The sequence below is a fragment of the Panthera uncia genome (assembly GCF_023721935.1).
Source record: "Panthera uncia isolate 11264 chromosome A3 unlocalized genomic scaffold, Puncia_PCG_1.0 HiC_scaffold_11, whole genome shotgun sequence".
Classification (NCBI taxonomy): domain Eukaryota; kingdom Metazoa; phylum Chordata; class Mammalia; order Carnivora; family Felidae; genus Panthera; species Panthera uncia.
Window position 1 is genome coordinate 93,540,760 of NW_026057578.1, and position 17,230 is coordinate 93,557,989.

The 17,230-nt window shown below is 34.8% G+C and overlaps 1 protein-coding gene across 3 annotated transcripts in view; it reads left to right on the forward strand.

Moving 5' to 3' along the window:
• Positions 1 to 17,230, forward strand: part of CTNNA2 (catenin alpha 2) — a 1,105,968-nt gene that overhangs the window by 1,033,030 nt on the left and 55,708 nt on the right. For all 3 annotated transcript variants that reach the window (XM_049651803.1, XM_049651801.1, XM_049651802.1), the window contains exon 15: positions 1,565 to 1,746. In XM_049651803.1, coding sequence (XP_049507760.1) covers positions 1,565 to 1,746 — 182 coding nt within the window. The remainder of the gene's footprint in view (positions 1 to 1,564; positions 1,747 to 17,230) is intronic.

The following is a 17,230-nucleotide window of genomic DNA, read 5'->3' on the forward strand; positions in this document are numbered from 1 at the left end:
TTTACTTGTCCTTTGCAAAAGTTTTAAGTTTCCCAAATCATGCTTTCATTACTGAACACACATATCCCAGAACCAGAGGGTTACTAGTGCTGTCATACTTATCCACATGCTCCTTTCTATGAAACAGGTCGCACATGGTTCTATGAGGATGGAATGAAATGATTCCAGACATTGCATTCAAGGCAATGCATACATGGTGTTTACCAAATGCAGTTGATTGTCTTTATTTGTGGTACCTATATTCTATAACATCACCATGAACACTTAATTAGCAGCTATGGAGTCATGGCTTTTAGAGGAAATAGTGTTAGGTTCCTGAGAGCTCCTGGTCTCAACATTTTATTTCAACCAATAAATACAGAATCTTGTTTAATGAATGTTTCCTTTCATATGCTTTATAGTTTTGATTCATTATCATTGAACTCATGGACAAGAGCACTGTAGCTCATGCCTGAATGAACCTTGTCTAATACATGTATATTTCTCCATAAGGCACATCACAGCCTTTCGGTGCTTAGGGACACTTAGAAAGCATTTGAGCACTATGGTTGGGGGCTATGTTAAATAGAAAAATTACCAATAAAAAGTACAAATATGTGGAAAATATGGCACCAAACAGACGACAGAAGGGACCTGTTTTTCAGTGCTGAAACGAAAAGACAGAGAATTCCTTGTTCAACCATATCTGTGAATAGGCCTGACAGGTGAACCCAATTTTTTGCAACTCTGCATGTCTGTGAATGACGAGAAAGCACCACAAGTATTGATTTTGGGCTGCCAATAAATTTTAGAGAGTAGGCAAATTTGTATAGAAAGATTCCATGAATAATGAGAATCAGCTGTAGTTCTTGCTTTTCTACATTCCCTTACCTAGCAACTTTTGAAAATCGACCTTTACTTCCTAAACCTATATCTTATCCCATCATACCTTCTACTTCTGCATACTAATAGGCTCTGTAGGGAGTCATGGTTATCTCAGAATTTCCACAGGGAAGATGGGAGAGGGCTGGGAATAGGTATGCCATCCCTGAAATGCCTTGGGTTAGGGGATTGTTTGGTATCTAATCATGCATTCCTTCATTAACACTCATGGAAATTCTCTCCACCCCACTTGGATGCTCAGATATTGTTTAAAATTCCTCTTCTTTCCAGCGACAGAAAGCCTTTTTTCTTTTTTTTCCTTCTCTGAACAGATTTCAGTGTTGAAAGAGGTACATTCTTTCATCTGGTAAAAGTTTCTTGAGACCAAATATAAAAATTGTCAAGAATAGATTCTTTTGAACAAACATATGTCATCAAAGCAACACAGAAGTTCTGTTACTGTCAATGTGCACATACCTTTTGGATCTCTCTATTTTTGTGTGTGTATAGGAATAGGGACGGGGATTTGGGGGATGTTACCAGTCTATGCTTTTGCTTTCCTGGGGATGGAGAAAACGTACTTTCTGGAATGGTGGGGCAGCCTATAAACCTTGTCGGGGTCTGGCTTTGCCATTAACTTAAAGCAGAGTCACCCTACTTTACTTTGTCAATATTAGTCACACGTATTCTGTAACCCACACAGGCCATCATGGCACAACTACCGCAGGAGGAGAAGGCAAAAATAGCTGAGCAGGTGGAGATATTCCACCAAGAGAAAAGCAAGCTGGATGCCGAAGTGGCCAAATGGGATGACAGCGGCAATGATATAATTGTGCTGGCCAAGCAGATGTGTATGATCATGATGGAAATGACAGACTTCACAAGGTGAGGCCCAGAGACAGGAAGATGATTTTCTCATTAAACCCAGAAGCGTAACAGTGTATATTAGCATGTGAGAGCCTGCTGAAAAATTAAAATATTACATCAAAGCAAGGTAGTGGTATTATAAAATTTACATGTGTAAGTCAAAATGATATGGACCTAATTCTTAGCAGATAGTCAAGGAGGACAGATTCATTTTTGTGATTATTATTGTTTTAATTATACTAAGTCATTCATAAAATTTAACCCCTGGGAGTTGAGTGACTCATTTTTGTTCTGTGCTGTTTTGCAATGTTTTTAAACACTGTTTTCAAGATAAGGTGAATGATTTGTTTATATTCCTTTGGGAAAAAAAATGTACATCTATACAGCTGTGTGTGCATACATACATGTAATAGGTTGAATGCGAAGTCATGATCAAGCATTGATCTCAGCTCATGTTTTACCCTTACATACAAAGATTCAGTTTCCACAATCTGATCCCATAATTTTGACAGGAAAATTAAAAATTGTATAAGTGTTATTCCCTTTTGCTGTAAGCAGTGCTTTTAATAAATCAAGAGATCAGTCAGAATTTTGTCGGGAGGCTTTGCCTCACCGGGGTCATTGCTGTTTCTGCCACTGCAATTTTAATCTCCTCTTTAAAGGGAGGTGACATTTCTGCCCTTCCTACTACACAAAGGGCAAATCAAGGGAGAGCAAAGCTCAATGAAAAAAATCCCTGGATTTTGAAGCTGAATACAGGTGATTTTAGACCAGCCTCTTACTGTCTTTGTTTATTTGCAAAATGGGGAAATAATGCTTTTCTTATAATCTTCATAGGAGAGCTTTAAAATCCAATGAGGTAAAGCAGTTGTAAATTATGCTGCTATACAAATGTAAGCTACCATTATATTACAATTTTTTTTCCATTGGAAACACAAATACACATGATCAAGATATTTTAATGATTAAACATGATATTTGTTTATAAAACTATGTAAGATATATGGTAATGCCAAAATATCACCTTATGGGTGACAATATTTTTAAGGATTATTGAATGCTTCTAATAGGAGAAGGCTACAATTGATTTTATGTAATAAAATATGGAATATCTCTGCCTCATCCCCCTTACCCTTTGCCTCTGGCCAATATATACTAATGACATTGCCTGGGCCTTTCTCTAAATATTTTTAAATTGTTTTTGACTTCAGTGGAATTACTTTAGTAATATGAAGGTGACCTTTGAGACTTTTTAAATGTCATTGTATTCATTAGAAGCTCAAATTTGTACATCCGGTTAGTCTTTGTCGGCTTCACAGATTTATTTCACACACGAAAAATAATAGTAGGAAAAAACAGTCTGAGCTACTACTTAAGGATACTTCATAGCTAAGTATGAATTTACTACAAATCAGACTATTCTGGCAGTCTCAGTCGTTGCTTTTCTAGGCCTGTAATGACTTAATTTGCTTGCTTTCAACATGGTATTAGTATTTTATCTGATAGATATTATGCAATCCGTTAATAACATCACTTGTAAAAATAATCTCATTAGTTCAAAGTGAATAATGAATCTAGTCAAGTTGCTAGTTTAGATCAGAAGAACATTTTATAATGCTCTAGATTATATGTAACAGTGGTCATGGAAGAGAGATATATTTGAGGGGGTCTTGTTAGATGATGTTAAATAAAGCAGACTTTCTATTAGTCAAAGTATAGTTTTAAAAGCAAAAAGAAGGCCACTTCAATTTCCTAGGGATTTCATATAATCATTTTATGCTTATTTGAGTAATGAAATGTCTAGGATAACACTGATTATCATTTGTCCTACCACCTGATGAGTAGTTTCATGCCTCTTTGTGAGGGCAAAGGGAGGAACCCAGTAATTAACGGCCAGAGAAACAGACGAGGGCGTGAATTGGAAGCTGACTTGAGCCATTTTTTGGTGGACTCTCACCTGAGTTCTCTACTTAACCGTATGCATTATCATTATTATTGTTGCCCCAGCATTTTCTACTTCAGGGAAGAATAGTTTTAGCTGTATACTGTAAAAAGCCCTATGTACTATATTCTCTAAAGGAAAGAAGATAGCTGGTTAGGAATTGAAACTTGACTCTTCTCAAATCATATGTTTAAATTGCATCTGGAGGGCAAAAAAAAAAAAAAAACCTTTGCATTTATTATAATGTTGTTTTATTTTTTACCAGTAGCTAACATTAATTTGATTCAGTCATCTCAATGATATACAGTCCATTATTATTAAAATTGGAGAGGTTCTGCCTCATTATTTGTGAAATAACTTCTTCATGGAGGATAAAACTAATTATGCCTCATGTCTTTTTCCTGTTCAGTCCTTGACTTCTATTTCATGGGCAGTGGCAGAAGCACTGTCCTGCAGAGGGTGACTCCATATTTCTGATGTCATTCTCAGTAAGAAATAGCATGTACCAGTCTTGTGTCCCAATAACATAAGGTGTGCAGATGGCAGCAGCTCAGAAAAGAAACCCAAGTTTAATTGTATAGCAAGGAACAAAGCTGTCTTTTGAGACCAACTGTAACTTCTGATCTGTAAGGAAAAGGATTTAGGCTAAGAAAAGGAACTTTCAGGGTACAGTCAACTGTAAAATGCTGAGCACTGGGCTCAGAAAACATGTAATCACCCCATTCTTCCCGAACTTAATTTCTGCCTTAGTGCAGACACTCAGTACCTCAGTCTAGGTATCACTTGGCTAGTTTTTGATTTCAGCCCTTGACCCTTTTCTGTCCCTTCCATGTCACATCTGGCCATTAAAAGGCCACCGTCTACCTCCCTTTACACCAGCTCTCTCATTAGCTCTTCTGTTCATAGAAAAAAAAAATACAAGTACTGATTTTGCTATACAGTGCCTACCTTTTAAGTTTCTTTATTGAAATATATTCGACACATGACATTACATTAATTTCAAGTGTACAACATGGTGATTTGACAATTCTGTATTTATGCAATGTTCACCACAAGTACAGCTACCATCTATTGCCATACAATGCTATTACAATACAATTGATTATATTCCCTATGCTGAGACTTTCATCCCCATGATTTATTTATTCCATAACTAGAAACCTGAGACTTTCATCCCCATGATTTATTTATTCCATAACTAGAAACCTGTGTTTCTCACTCCCCTTCACCCATTTTACCAGTATCCCCATCTCACCTCCCTTCTGGCAACCATCACTTTATTCTCTGTATTTGTGGATCTGTCTCTGATTATTTTGTTAGGGGTCTGTGTGTGTGTGTGTGTGTGTGTGTGTGTGTGTTTTAGATTCCACCTATAAGTGAAATCATACAGTGTTTGTCTTTCTCTCTTTTGTTTCACTTAGCATAATATACTCTACGTCCATCCATGTTGTTGCAAATGGCAAGATTGCATCTTTTTTATGACTGAGTAACGTGTGTGTGTGTGTATCACATCTTCTTTGTCTATTCATCTATTGATGGATGCTTGGATCGCTTCCATATCTTGGCTATTGCAAATAATGCTGCAGGAAAAATAGGAGTGCGTATACCTTTCTGAATTAATATTTTCATTTTCTTTGGGTAAATACCCTGTAGGAAAAGTACAGGACCATAGAAATACCCTATGGTATTTTCTATTTTCTATGGTAATTTCTATTTGTAATTTTTAAAGAAACCTCCATACTGTTTTCTATAGTGGCTGTACCAATTTACATTCCCACCAACAGTGTACAAATGTGCCTTTTTTTCCATATCCAAACATTTATTATTTCGTCTTTCTGATTCAAGCCATTCTGACAGGTGTTAGGTTATATCTCATTGTGGTTTTGGTTACCATTACTCTCATGATTAGTGATAGGGAGCATCTTTTCTTGTGTCTGTTGGCCATTTGTACATCTTCTTTAAAAAATTGGGGCTCCTGGGTGGCTAAGTCGGTTAAGCATCCGACTTCGGCTCAGGTCATGATCTCGTGGTCTGTGAGTTCGAGCCCTGCATCAGGCTCTGTGCTAACAGCTCAGAGCCTGGAGCCTGCTGCAGATTCTGTCTCCCTTCCTCTCTGCCCCTTACCCATTTGCTGTCTGTCTCTCTCTATCAAAAATAAATAAAAAATTTTTTTAAAAAGTCTATTCAGGTCCCCTGCCCATTTTTCATTTGGACTGTTTTTATTTTTTTTATTATTTAAGTTATATGAGGTTTTTTTTTGTATATTTTGGATAGTAACCCCTTATTGGCTATATCATTTGTAAATATATGTTCCTATTCAGTATGTTGTTTTTGTTTGTTTGTTTGATAGTTTCCTTCACTGTGCAAAGGATTTGTTTTAAATTTATTTATTTGTTTTGAGAGAGAGAGAGAGAGAGGGAGAGAGAGAGAGAGAGAGAGAGAGAGAGAGAGAGAGAGAATCTCAAGAGAACCTCACTGTCAGCACAGAGCCTGGCACAGAGCTCTGATCTCACTAACCATGAGATCACTGCATGAGCCAAAATCAAGTGTCAGAGGCTTAACCAACTGAGCCACCCAAGTGCCCCAAATGATTTTTTTTTTTTTTGGTGTAGTCCCAATAGTTTGTGTTTGCTTTCATTTCCCTTGCCTGAGGAGACATAACTAGAAAAATATTGCCAAGGCCAGTGTTGGAAAAAGTACCGCCTATGTGTTCTTCTAGGAGTTTGATGGTTTCATGTCTCACATTTAGGTCTTGAATACACTTTGAGTTTGTTTTTGTGTATGGTGTAAGAAAAGTGTTCCTGTTTCATTGTTTTTGCACATAGCTATTTAGTTTTCCCAGCACTATTTTTTGAAGACTGTCTTTTCTCCAATATATTCCCCAATATATTGTCCCTGCCTTTTTCATATTAATTGACTATATAAGCATGCGTCTACTTCTGGACTCTGTATCCTGTTCACTTGATGTACTAGTCCATTTTTGTGCCAATACCATACGTTTTGATTACTATAGCTTTGTAATAAAACTAGAAATCAGTGATTGTGATACCTCCAGCTTGTTTTTTTCTTTCTCAAGATTGCTTTGGTTATCCAGGGTCTTTTGTGTTTCTATACAGAATTTAGAATTATTTTTTCCAGTTCTGTGAAAAATAATATTGGTGTTTTGATAGAGATTGCATTGAATTGGCAGATTGCTTTTGGTAGTGTGGACATTTTAACAATATCAATTCGTCCAATCCATGAGAATGTTTTATCTTTCCATTCATATGTGTCATCTTCAATTTTTTTTCTTCATTATTTTATAGTTTTCACAGTACCAGTCTTTCAGCTCCTTACTTATTTCTAGGTATTTTATTCTATTGGTGCAACTATAAATTGAACTGTTTCCTTATTTTGTCCTTCTATTTCATTATTAGTGTATAGAAATACAATAGATTTCTGTATATTGATTTTGTGTTTTGCAACTTCACTGAACTCATTTATATATCTAGTAGTTTTTTGGTGGTCTTTAGTGTTTTCAAATATAATGTCCCATCATCTACAAGTAATGGAAGTTTTACTTCTTCCTTACCAATTTGAATGCCTTTTATTTCCTGTCTGATTGACGTGGATATGACTTCCAATACTATGTTGAATAAAACAGAGTGGACATCTTTGTCATATATATTTTTTTTAATTTTTTAGTGTTTATTTTTTGACAGTGAGGGACAGAACACAAGCAGGGGAGGGACAGAGAGAGAGAAGGAGACACAGAATACGAAGCAGGCTCCAGGCTCTGAGCTGTTAGCACAGAGCCTGAGATGGAGCTCAAACCCACAAACTGTGAGATCATGACTTGAGCCAAAGTCAGATGCTCAACTAACTGAGCCACCCAGGCACCACTTTGTCATGTTTCTGATCTCAGAAGAAAAGTTCTCACTTTTTCACCACTTAGTATGATGTTAGCTGTGAGTTTGCCATTTGTGACCTTAATTATATCGATACATGTTCCTTCTAAATTCATTTTGTTGAGAGTACTTTTTTTATTATGAACAGATGTTGAATATTTTCAAATAATTTTCTGTATGTATTGGGATGATCATGTGATTTTTGTCTTTCATTTTGTTAATATGGTGTATCACACTGATCAATTTGCAGATATTGAACCATTCTTGCATCCCCAGAGTAAATCCCACTTGATTTTGGTGAATGATTATTTTAATATATTGTTCAATGTTGTTTGCTAATATTGAGGATTTTTGAATTCATTAGGGATATTGGCCACTAGCTTTCCTTTTGTGTAGTGCTTTATCAGGTTTTGGTATCAGGATAATGCTGGCCATGTAGAATGTATTTGGAAGTTTTCTTTCCTCTTCTATTCTTGGAATAGTTTATAGAGAATAGGTATTAACTCTTCCTTAAATGTTTGGTAGAATTCACCTGTGAATCTATCTGGCCCTGGACTTTTGTTGGAAATTTTTTGCTTACTGATCCAATTTCATTATCTTTCATATTTTATGTTTCTTCCAGATTGAATATTGGAAAATTGAATATTCTAGAAATTTATCTATTTCTTTTGTATTATCCAGTTTGTTAGCATATACATTTTTGTAGTAGTCTCTTACAGTCATTTGTATTTCTGTGATGTCAGTTGTTACTTCTTTTTTTTCATTTCTTATTCCTTTCTCCTTTTCCCCTCCAATCTGGCCTAAGTCTTAATGATTTTGTTTATCTTTTGAAGAACCAGCTCTTGGTTTCATTGATGTTTTCTATTACTTTTAGTTTCCTTTTAATTTATTTTTCTTTGATCTTTATTACTTCCTTTCTTATACTCATTTTGAGTTGTGTTTATTCTTCTTTGTCTACTTCATTTAGGTGTTAGGAGAGATTGTTCATTTGAGGTTTTTCTTGTTTCTTGAAGTAAGCCTGCATTGCTATAAATTTACCTCTTTTTTTTTTTTAAGAGTTTTTTTTTTTTTTTATAATTTTTTTAACGTTTATTTATTTTTGAGACAGAGAGAGACAGAGCATGAACAGGGGAGGAGCAGAGAGAGAGGGAGACACAGAATCTAAATTTACCTCTTAAAACTGCTTTCACTGCATTACAAATGTTTTTGACTATTGTGTTTCCATTTTCATTTTCCATGTATTTTTTAATCTCCTTTTTGATTTTTTGATTACCTCATTGGTTGTTAAATAGCATATTGTTTAGCCTTCACATATTTGTGCTCTTATTTGTTTGTGTTTGTTGTTGTTATAATTTATTTCTATTTTAATACCATTGTGGTTGGAAAAGATGCATGATGTGATCTCAGTCTTATTAAACTTACTGAGACTTGTTTTGTGACCTAACATGTGATCTTAGAGAATATTCCATGTGCATTTGAAAAGAATGGGTGTTCTGTTGTTTTCAGATTATTTTGTATGTCTTTTAAGTCCATTTGGTATAATTTGTTGTTCCAAGACATTGTTTCCTTATTGATTTTCTGCCTGGATGATCTATCCATTGGTGTAACTAGGGTGTTAAAGTCTCCTATTATTATTGTATTACTGTCAGTTTCTTCCTTTATGTTACTAATATTTGCTTTATGTATTCAGGTACACCACTGTTGGGTACATAGATATTTACAATTTTTATATCCTCTTATTTGATTGACTCCTTTATCATTGTGTAATGCCTTTCCTTGTCTTTTGTTCCACTCTGTTTTAAAGTCTTTGTCTGATATAAGTATTGCTACCCCAGTTTTTCTTCCCTTCCATTTACATGGAATACCTCTTGCCATCCCTTTACTTTCCATCTGTATGTGTCTTTAGGTCTGAAGTGAGTCTATGGTAGGCAATATATAGATGGGTCTTAATTTCTTTTTATCCATTCCAATACCATCACCTTATTTCTTTTGCTGGAACATGTAGACCATTTATATTTAAAGTAATTATTGATATTTTTATTCTTATTGCCATTTTGTTCATTGTTTTCTGGTTGTTTTTGTAGTTCTTCTCTGTTCCTTTCTTCTTCTCTTGCTCTCTTTCTTTGTGATTGATAACTTTCTGTAGTGTTATGCTTGGCTTTCTTTCTCTTTGTTTATTGTGTATCTATTCTAGGTTTTGCTGTGCAGTTACCATGAGATTCATATATAACATCCTAAGTATATAGCAGCCCATATTAAGTTGATGGTTACTTAAGTTCAAACACATTCTAAACACCTTCATTTTTATTGCCCCCCCCGATTTTGTGTGTATGTAATCATATTTTACATTGTCTTTATTTTGCAAATCCCCTTAACTAATTTTTTTTAATTTTTAGGTTTTATTTTAATTCCAGTTACTTAACAGACAGTGTTATATTAGTTTCAGGTGTACAGTATGGTGATTCAACACTTCCATATATCACCCAGTGTTCATCACAAGTGCACTGAATAATTCCTATTGCTGCTTTAATCTATGCCCCCACCCACCTCCTCTCTGGTAACCATCAGTTTGTTCTTTATAGTTAAGAATCTGTTTCTTGGTTTCTGTCTCTCTCTCTCTCTCTTTTGCCCTTAATCATTTGTTTCTTAAATTACACATATAAGTGAAATAATATGGTGTTTGTCTTTCTCTGACTTATGTTGCTTAGCATTATATCTCTTCCTCTATTTGGGTTTTGGAAATAGCAAAATTTCATTATTTTTATGGCTGAATAATAGTCTGTTGTGTGTGTGTGTGTATATATATATATATATACACACACACCATATATATATATATATATATATATATATATATACACACCATATCTTCTTTATCCATTCATCAAAGGATACTTTGGCTGCTTTCATATCTTGGCTATTGTAAATAATGCTGCTATAAACATAAGGGTGCATATATCCCTTTGGATTAGTGTTTTTCTATTCTTTGGGTAAATACCCAGTAGTGTGATTGCTGCACTGTTACAGTAGCTCTATTTTTAACTTTTTGAGGAACCTCCACATTGTTTTGCACAGTGGCTGCACCAATTTGCATTCCCACCAACAGTGCAAGAGGATTCCCCTTTCTCCACATCCTTGCCAACACCTGTTGTTTCTTGTGTTTTTTATTTTACTCATTCTGGACAGGTGCAAAGTGATATCTCATCATAGTTTTGATTTTCATCTCCCTGATGAAGAATAATATTAAACATCTTTTCATGTGTCTATTGTTCATTTATCTTATCTTGTTTGGAAAAATGTATATTCACATCTTCTGCCCATTTGTTAATTGGATTACTTCTTTCTTGGATGTTGAATTATATAAGTTCTTTATATATTTTGGATACTACCCCCTTATCAGATATGTCATCAACCTACATATGTCTGTAGGTTGTCTTTTAGTTTTGTTGATTGTTTTTATTTTGATGAAGTCCCAATAGTATATTTTTGTTTTTCTTTCTCTTGCCTTAGGGGATCTATCTAGAAAAAAGTTGGTATGACCAATGTCAGAGAAGTTACTGCCAGTGTTCTCTTTCAGAATTTTATAGTTTTAAGTCTCACATTTACATTTCGGTTTACAATCCATTTTTAGTTTATTTTTGTGTATGGTGTCAGAAAGTGGTACAGTTTTCTCAACACCATTTGTTGAAGAGACACCGCCCCCCCCCCATAGGATATTCTTTCCTGCTTTGTTGAAGATTAATTGAACATATAGTTGTCAGTTCATTTTGGGGTTTTTTTTAATATGATTTTTATATGGTTTATATTTTATATGGTTTTTATTTATATGATTTTATATGATTCATGTGTCTATTTTTATGCCAGTACCATACTCTTTTGATTACTATAGTTTTGTAATATGGACTACTGGACTGGAAGTCTAGAACCGTGATGGCTCCAGCTCTGCTTTTCTTTTTCCAGGTTGCTTTGGCTATTCGGAGACTTTTATGGTTCCATACATATTTTAGGATTGTTTGTTCTAGCTTTCTGAAAAATTGCTTTTGGTATTTTGATAGGGGTTGCATTAAATATGTAGATTGCTTTGGGTAGTGTAGACATTTCAACAAAATGTGTTCTTCCATTTTGTGAGCTTGGATGTCTTTTGATTTCTTTTGTTGTCTTCAAATTCTTTTATCAGTGTTTTGTTATTTCCACAGTACAGGTCTTTCACCTCTTTGCTTAGGTTTACTCCTAGGTATCTTATTTTTGGTGCAATTGTAAATGGAATTGTTTTCTTAATTTCACTTTCTACTGCTTCATTATTGATGTACAGACATTCAACCAATTTTGATATGTTGATGTATCCTGTGATGTTATTGAATTTATCAGTTCCAGCAGTTTACTGGTGGAGTCTGGTTTTTCTATATAAAGTATCATGTCATTTCCAGATAGTGAATGTTTTATTTCTCCTTTGCCAATGTAGTTGCCTTTTATTTCTTTTTGTTGTCTGATTGCTGTGGCTAGGACTTCCAGTAGTATGTTGAATAAAAGTAGTGAGACTGGACATCCTTGCCTTATTGCTGACTTTACAGGAAAAGCTCTCAGTTTTTCCCCATTGAGGATAATGTTAGTTGTGGCTTTTTCATATATGCCTTTATTATCTTGAGGTATATTCCCTTTAAATCTACTTGGTTGAGGGTTTTTATCATAAATAGATATTTTACTTTGTCAAATGTTTTCTCTGCATCTGTTAAAATAATTGTATGGTTCTTATATCCTTTCTCTTATTGATGTGATGTATCACATTGGTTGACTTGTGAATATTGAACCACCCTTGCAATGCAGGAATAAATCCCATTCAATTGAAGTGAATGATTTTTTTTTAATGTATGGTTCTATTCAGTTTGCTAGTGTTATGTTGAGGGTTTTACATTTATGTTTATCAGGGATATTGGCCTGTAGTTCTCTTTCTTGGTGTTGTCTTTACATGGTTTTTGTATCAGGGTATTGCTGGCCTCATAGAATGAATTTAAAAGTTTTCCTTTCTTTTCTGAATAGTTTTTTTTTTTTTGAATAGTTTGAGAAGAATAGGTAGGTATTAACTACTCTTTAAATATTTGGTAGAATTTGCCTGTGAAGCCATCTGTTCCTAGACTTTTGTTTTTGGGAGTTTTTTAGTTGCTTATTCAATTTCTTTACTGGTTATTGGTTTGCTTGAATTTTCTATTCTTGTTTCAGTTTTGTAGTTTATATGTTTCTAGGAATTTATACATTTCTTCAATGTCATTCAATTCCTTGGCCTATATTTCATAGTATTCTAATATAATTTTATATATTTTTGTGGTATTGGTTGTTATTTGTCCTCTCTCATTTGTGATTTTATTTTATTTTTTTTACTCCTTTCTCTTTTTCTTGATAAGTCTTGCTAGAGGTTTATCAGTATTATTGACTGTTTTGTTTTGTTTTTCAAAGAATTGCCTCCTGCTTTCATTGATGTTTTCTTTTTCTTTCTTTCTTTTTATTTACTAATTATTTATTTTTAATTGTGTATCATTTATTTCCTTGCTTCTGCTGGTTTTAGGTTTTCTTCTTTTTCTAGCTCCTTTAGATGTAAGATTAGGTTGTTTATTTGAGATTTACCTTGCTTCTTGATGTCAGACTGTATTGTTATAAAGTTCCCTATTAGCACTGCTTTGCTGCATCCTAAACGTTTTGAACTGTTGTGTTATCATCTTCATTTGTTTCCATGTACCTTTTTTATTCTTTTATTTCTTGGCTGAACCATTCATTGTTTAGTAGCATGTTATTTAACCTCGATGTATCTGTGGTCGTTTCAGATACCTTTCTTGTGCTTGACTTCCTTGTAACTAATTTTTAACATACAATTGATTGTACTATTTATTGTCTTTTAACATTTGTACTAGCTCTATAAGTGATTGATCTACTTTCCTCCTGTATATTTGCTTTTGCTACTGAAGTGGTTTTTTTTATAATTTTCTTCAAATTATGGCTTTTTCTTTTCCATTTAAAGAAGCTTCCTTAACACGTCTTGTTAGGCTGTTTTAGTAGTGATGGATTCTTTAATTTTTGTGTGGAAAATTTTTATCTCTCCTTTAATTCTGAGTGATAACTGCCTGGTATTCTTGGTTGTAGGTTGTTTTTTTTTTTTTTTTCCTTCCCTTTCAGCATTTTGAATATATCATGACACTGCTGTCTGGCTTGCAAAGTTTCTGCCAAAAAAGCAGCTGATAGTCTTACAGGGTTTGTTTTGTGTGTTACTAGTTGCTTCTCTTTTGCTGCTTTAAAATTTTTCTTTCTCTTTAGTCTTTAGTATTTTAATTATTATGTGTCATGGTGTGGGCCTCTTTGGGTTCATCTTGTTTGGACCTCTCTGTGCTTCCTGAACCTGAGTCTGTTTTTTTCTCCAGGGTAGACAAGTTTTCAGTTTTTATTTCTTCAAATAAGTTATCTGCCCCTTTCTGTCTCTTCTGCATCTGTGTCCTCTATAATGCAAATGTGTGTTCACTCAGTATTGTTAAATTGATCCCTTAACATAATTACAGTTTTTTTTTTAATTTAAATTTAAATTTTATTTATTCTTTTGCTATTCAGCTTGGTTGCTTTCCAGTACTGTCTTTTAGATCATTAACCCATTCTTCTGTATCCTCTTATCTACTGTTGACTCCCTCTAGTGTATTTTTCATTTTGGTTTTTGTATTCTTCATTCTGGTTCTTTTTTAAATTTTCCCTTGGTTGAAGTTCTAAGTTTCATCATTCTTCTCTCCTGTCCAGTGACCATTACTTTGAACTCTTTATAAGGTATATTCATTATTTCTATTTCATTTAGACTTTTTCTGAGGCTTTGTGTTGTTCTTTTATTTGGAAATTCCTCTGTCTCCTCATTAAGCTTGACTTTGTTTCTATGAATTTTGCAGAATAGCTACTTCTCCTAAATGTGAAGGAATGGTCTTATGTATGGTTATCCCCTATTTAGACTGTGTGTGCTTGGTGTCTTCAGCTGGCGGACTAAAGCTGTGGTTGGTGAAGGGTGAGGGTCTTGGAGAACTCCATGCTGGGGCTGCCCTAGTTCAATGGCCAGAGTTGAAGTGGGTGTGGGCTTGGGTGGCTCTCTATGCATAGGGCATCCTGGCAGAGGAGCTGAAGCTGAAGTGGGTGCAAGCTGGGAGTTCCTGGGGCTTTCTATGCAGAGGACATCCAAGTAGGACAGCTGAAGTTGAAGCGGTGCAGCTGGGGTATCTTGGGGTGCTCAGTCCAGGGAGTCTCCTGATTAAGCAGCTGGAGCTGAGGTGGGCATGGGCCAGGGGTTCCCAGGATGATCTTTGTAGGGGAGTCCACTGGTGGGACAGCCACCTAAAGTAGACTGTGCCTGGGGTATCCTGACAAATCATCTGGAGCCGAAGTGGTACAAGCCTGAGTGTTCCAGGCTGCTTTGCACCTGTGTCACTTGGGTGAAGAGTGCACACTGACCAATGGTGTCTTAGTATGCATCACTCTAGGGCTACTTTGGTGAGACAGCTTGGGCTGGTGTGAGCTAAGGGCCCAAAGCCCTCTGAGGTAATAGGCCAGTGAGGGCACCCAGACACCATGGAGGAGGTGAGTTCAAGGTTTTTCCTGCAACATGATCTTGGACAAGAACTCAAGGCCTGTCTTTACTGACCCTTAGACTTATTTCTCAGTTTTGTACATATTTTTACTTTAACTTCAAAGCCATGAGATAAATGTGATTTCCTTGAAGAGTTCAAGTCATGCTCCTGCAGTATCACTGATTCCTCATTATTCCCCAGATTCATTCAGCTTTTCTACTATGCTGTTTTCATGTCATACTGCATAAGCTGGTTGATGAAGATAGATTTTCCAAGCATGTTTTTTTGAGCTCTGGTTCTTGAAAGAAACTTCTGTGATGCAATACATTTGAAAATACACTACTATATACTTTATATCATTATTGGAGAGTTACAGTACATTGACAAGTTAGAGGTATTGAGAAAGCTATAGCAAATAAACCTTTTGGTGTGTAGTAACTAAGAATTTAAGAATTCTGGGTACTGAGTACATTAACTCAAAATGTACTTGCACATTGATTTGTCACATTAACACCTATTACCTTTTCATGAAATAAATGTGAATTCATTGGTAAATGTAGATACCAGTGATGTAGTAATAATAGTTTTCCATGACATTCTCTCTCTCGCTCTCTCTCTTTTTATTTATTTATTTATTTATTTTTTTGAGTGATCACTTCCTGGGAGAGCTTCCAAATATTGACCCTTATATAAGAATGACATATTATCATAATAGAAAAGGTTACATGAATCTGTATGACAGAGCCAATTCTATGACTTGATGTTCTTTCCCTTCCCCCTCAAAAAAAAACAAAAACTAAAAACATGTCCCAGATGGAACAGTATTATGGTTTCTGTCTTTAAGATCACAAGATTCCTCAAAGCACCTTTTAATATGCCTAAAATAGTAAATCTGGTTTAAAGTAGGGAAATACAAAAAGGTGTAAGTCATCATTTTGAGACTAGACGCTATATACACGATGGGGCCAGTTCCTTGGCCAACATTTCTTTTCACTGATAGGAAGACTCAAATTTTGTATCTTTTTGGGGCCTGCTTTTTTATTATTTTTTCTGGTGGCTATTTCTTTCTTTTTTCTGTATCCACTTCACATTATTCAGATGACTATGGTTAACTTAGACCTGTGCTGTCAAATACAGCAACCACTAGCCACATGTGGCTATTTGATTGGTTTTTACTGTGTTAAAAATGCATGCAATAAAATTCACCATTTTAATAATTTTTAAATGTACAGTTCTGTGGCATTAAATACATTTATATTGTTGTATAACCATCACCACCATCAGTCTCTAGAATTTTTTTTTTCCGCAACAGAAACTTTGTACCACTGAACACGAACTCCTCATCCCTCTCTCTCCCCTGCCTCTGGCAATCACCATTCTCTTTCCTGTCTCTATGATTTTGACTACTCTAAGTATCTCAGATAACTAGAAACATACAGCATTTGTCTTTTGATGACTGGCTTATTTCACTGAGCATAATGTTCTCAAGTTTCATCCATGTTGTAGCTTGTATAAGACTTTCATTCCTGTTTAAGACTAAACAATATTATATTTTATGTATATATCATATTTTTTTATCCATTCGTCCATGTTGGACATTGATTGATTCTGCCTTCTGGCTACTGGGGATAAAGCTATATAAACGTGGGTGTCCAGCTGTCTTCTTGAGACCCTGTTTTCAGTTCTTTCAGGTATATACTAAGGAGTAGAATTGCTGGATAATATGATATTTAATGTTTAATTTTTTGAGGAACCAATGTCTTGTTTTCTATAGCAGCTGCCTCATTTACATTCCCATTAACAATGCACAAAGTTTCTAACTTCTCTACATTCTTGCCAACACTTTCTATTTTCTGCCTTTATTTTGTTGTTTGTTTTTATAATAGCCATCTTAATGAGTGTGAGATGGTATCTCACTTGTTTTGATTTGCATTCCCTAATAACTAGTGAATTATTCATGTGCTGACTACCCATTGTATATATGTATTTTTTAGAGGAATATATATTCAAGGCCTTTGCCTATTTTTTTTTAATCAGGTTGGTTTATTTTGGTGTTGAATTATAAGAGTTTTTATATGTTACAAATATTG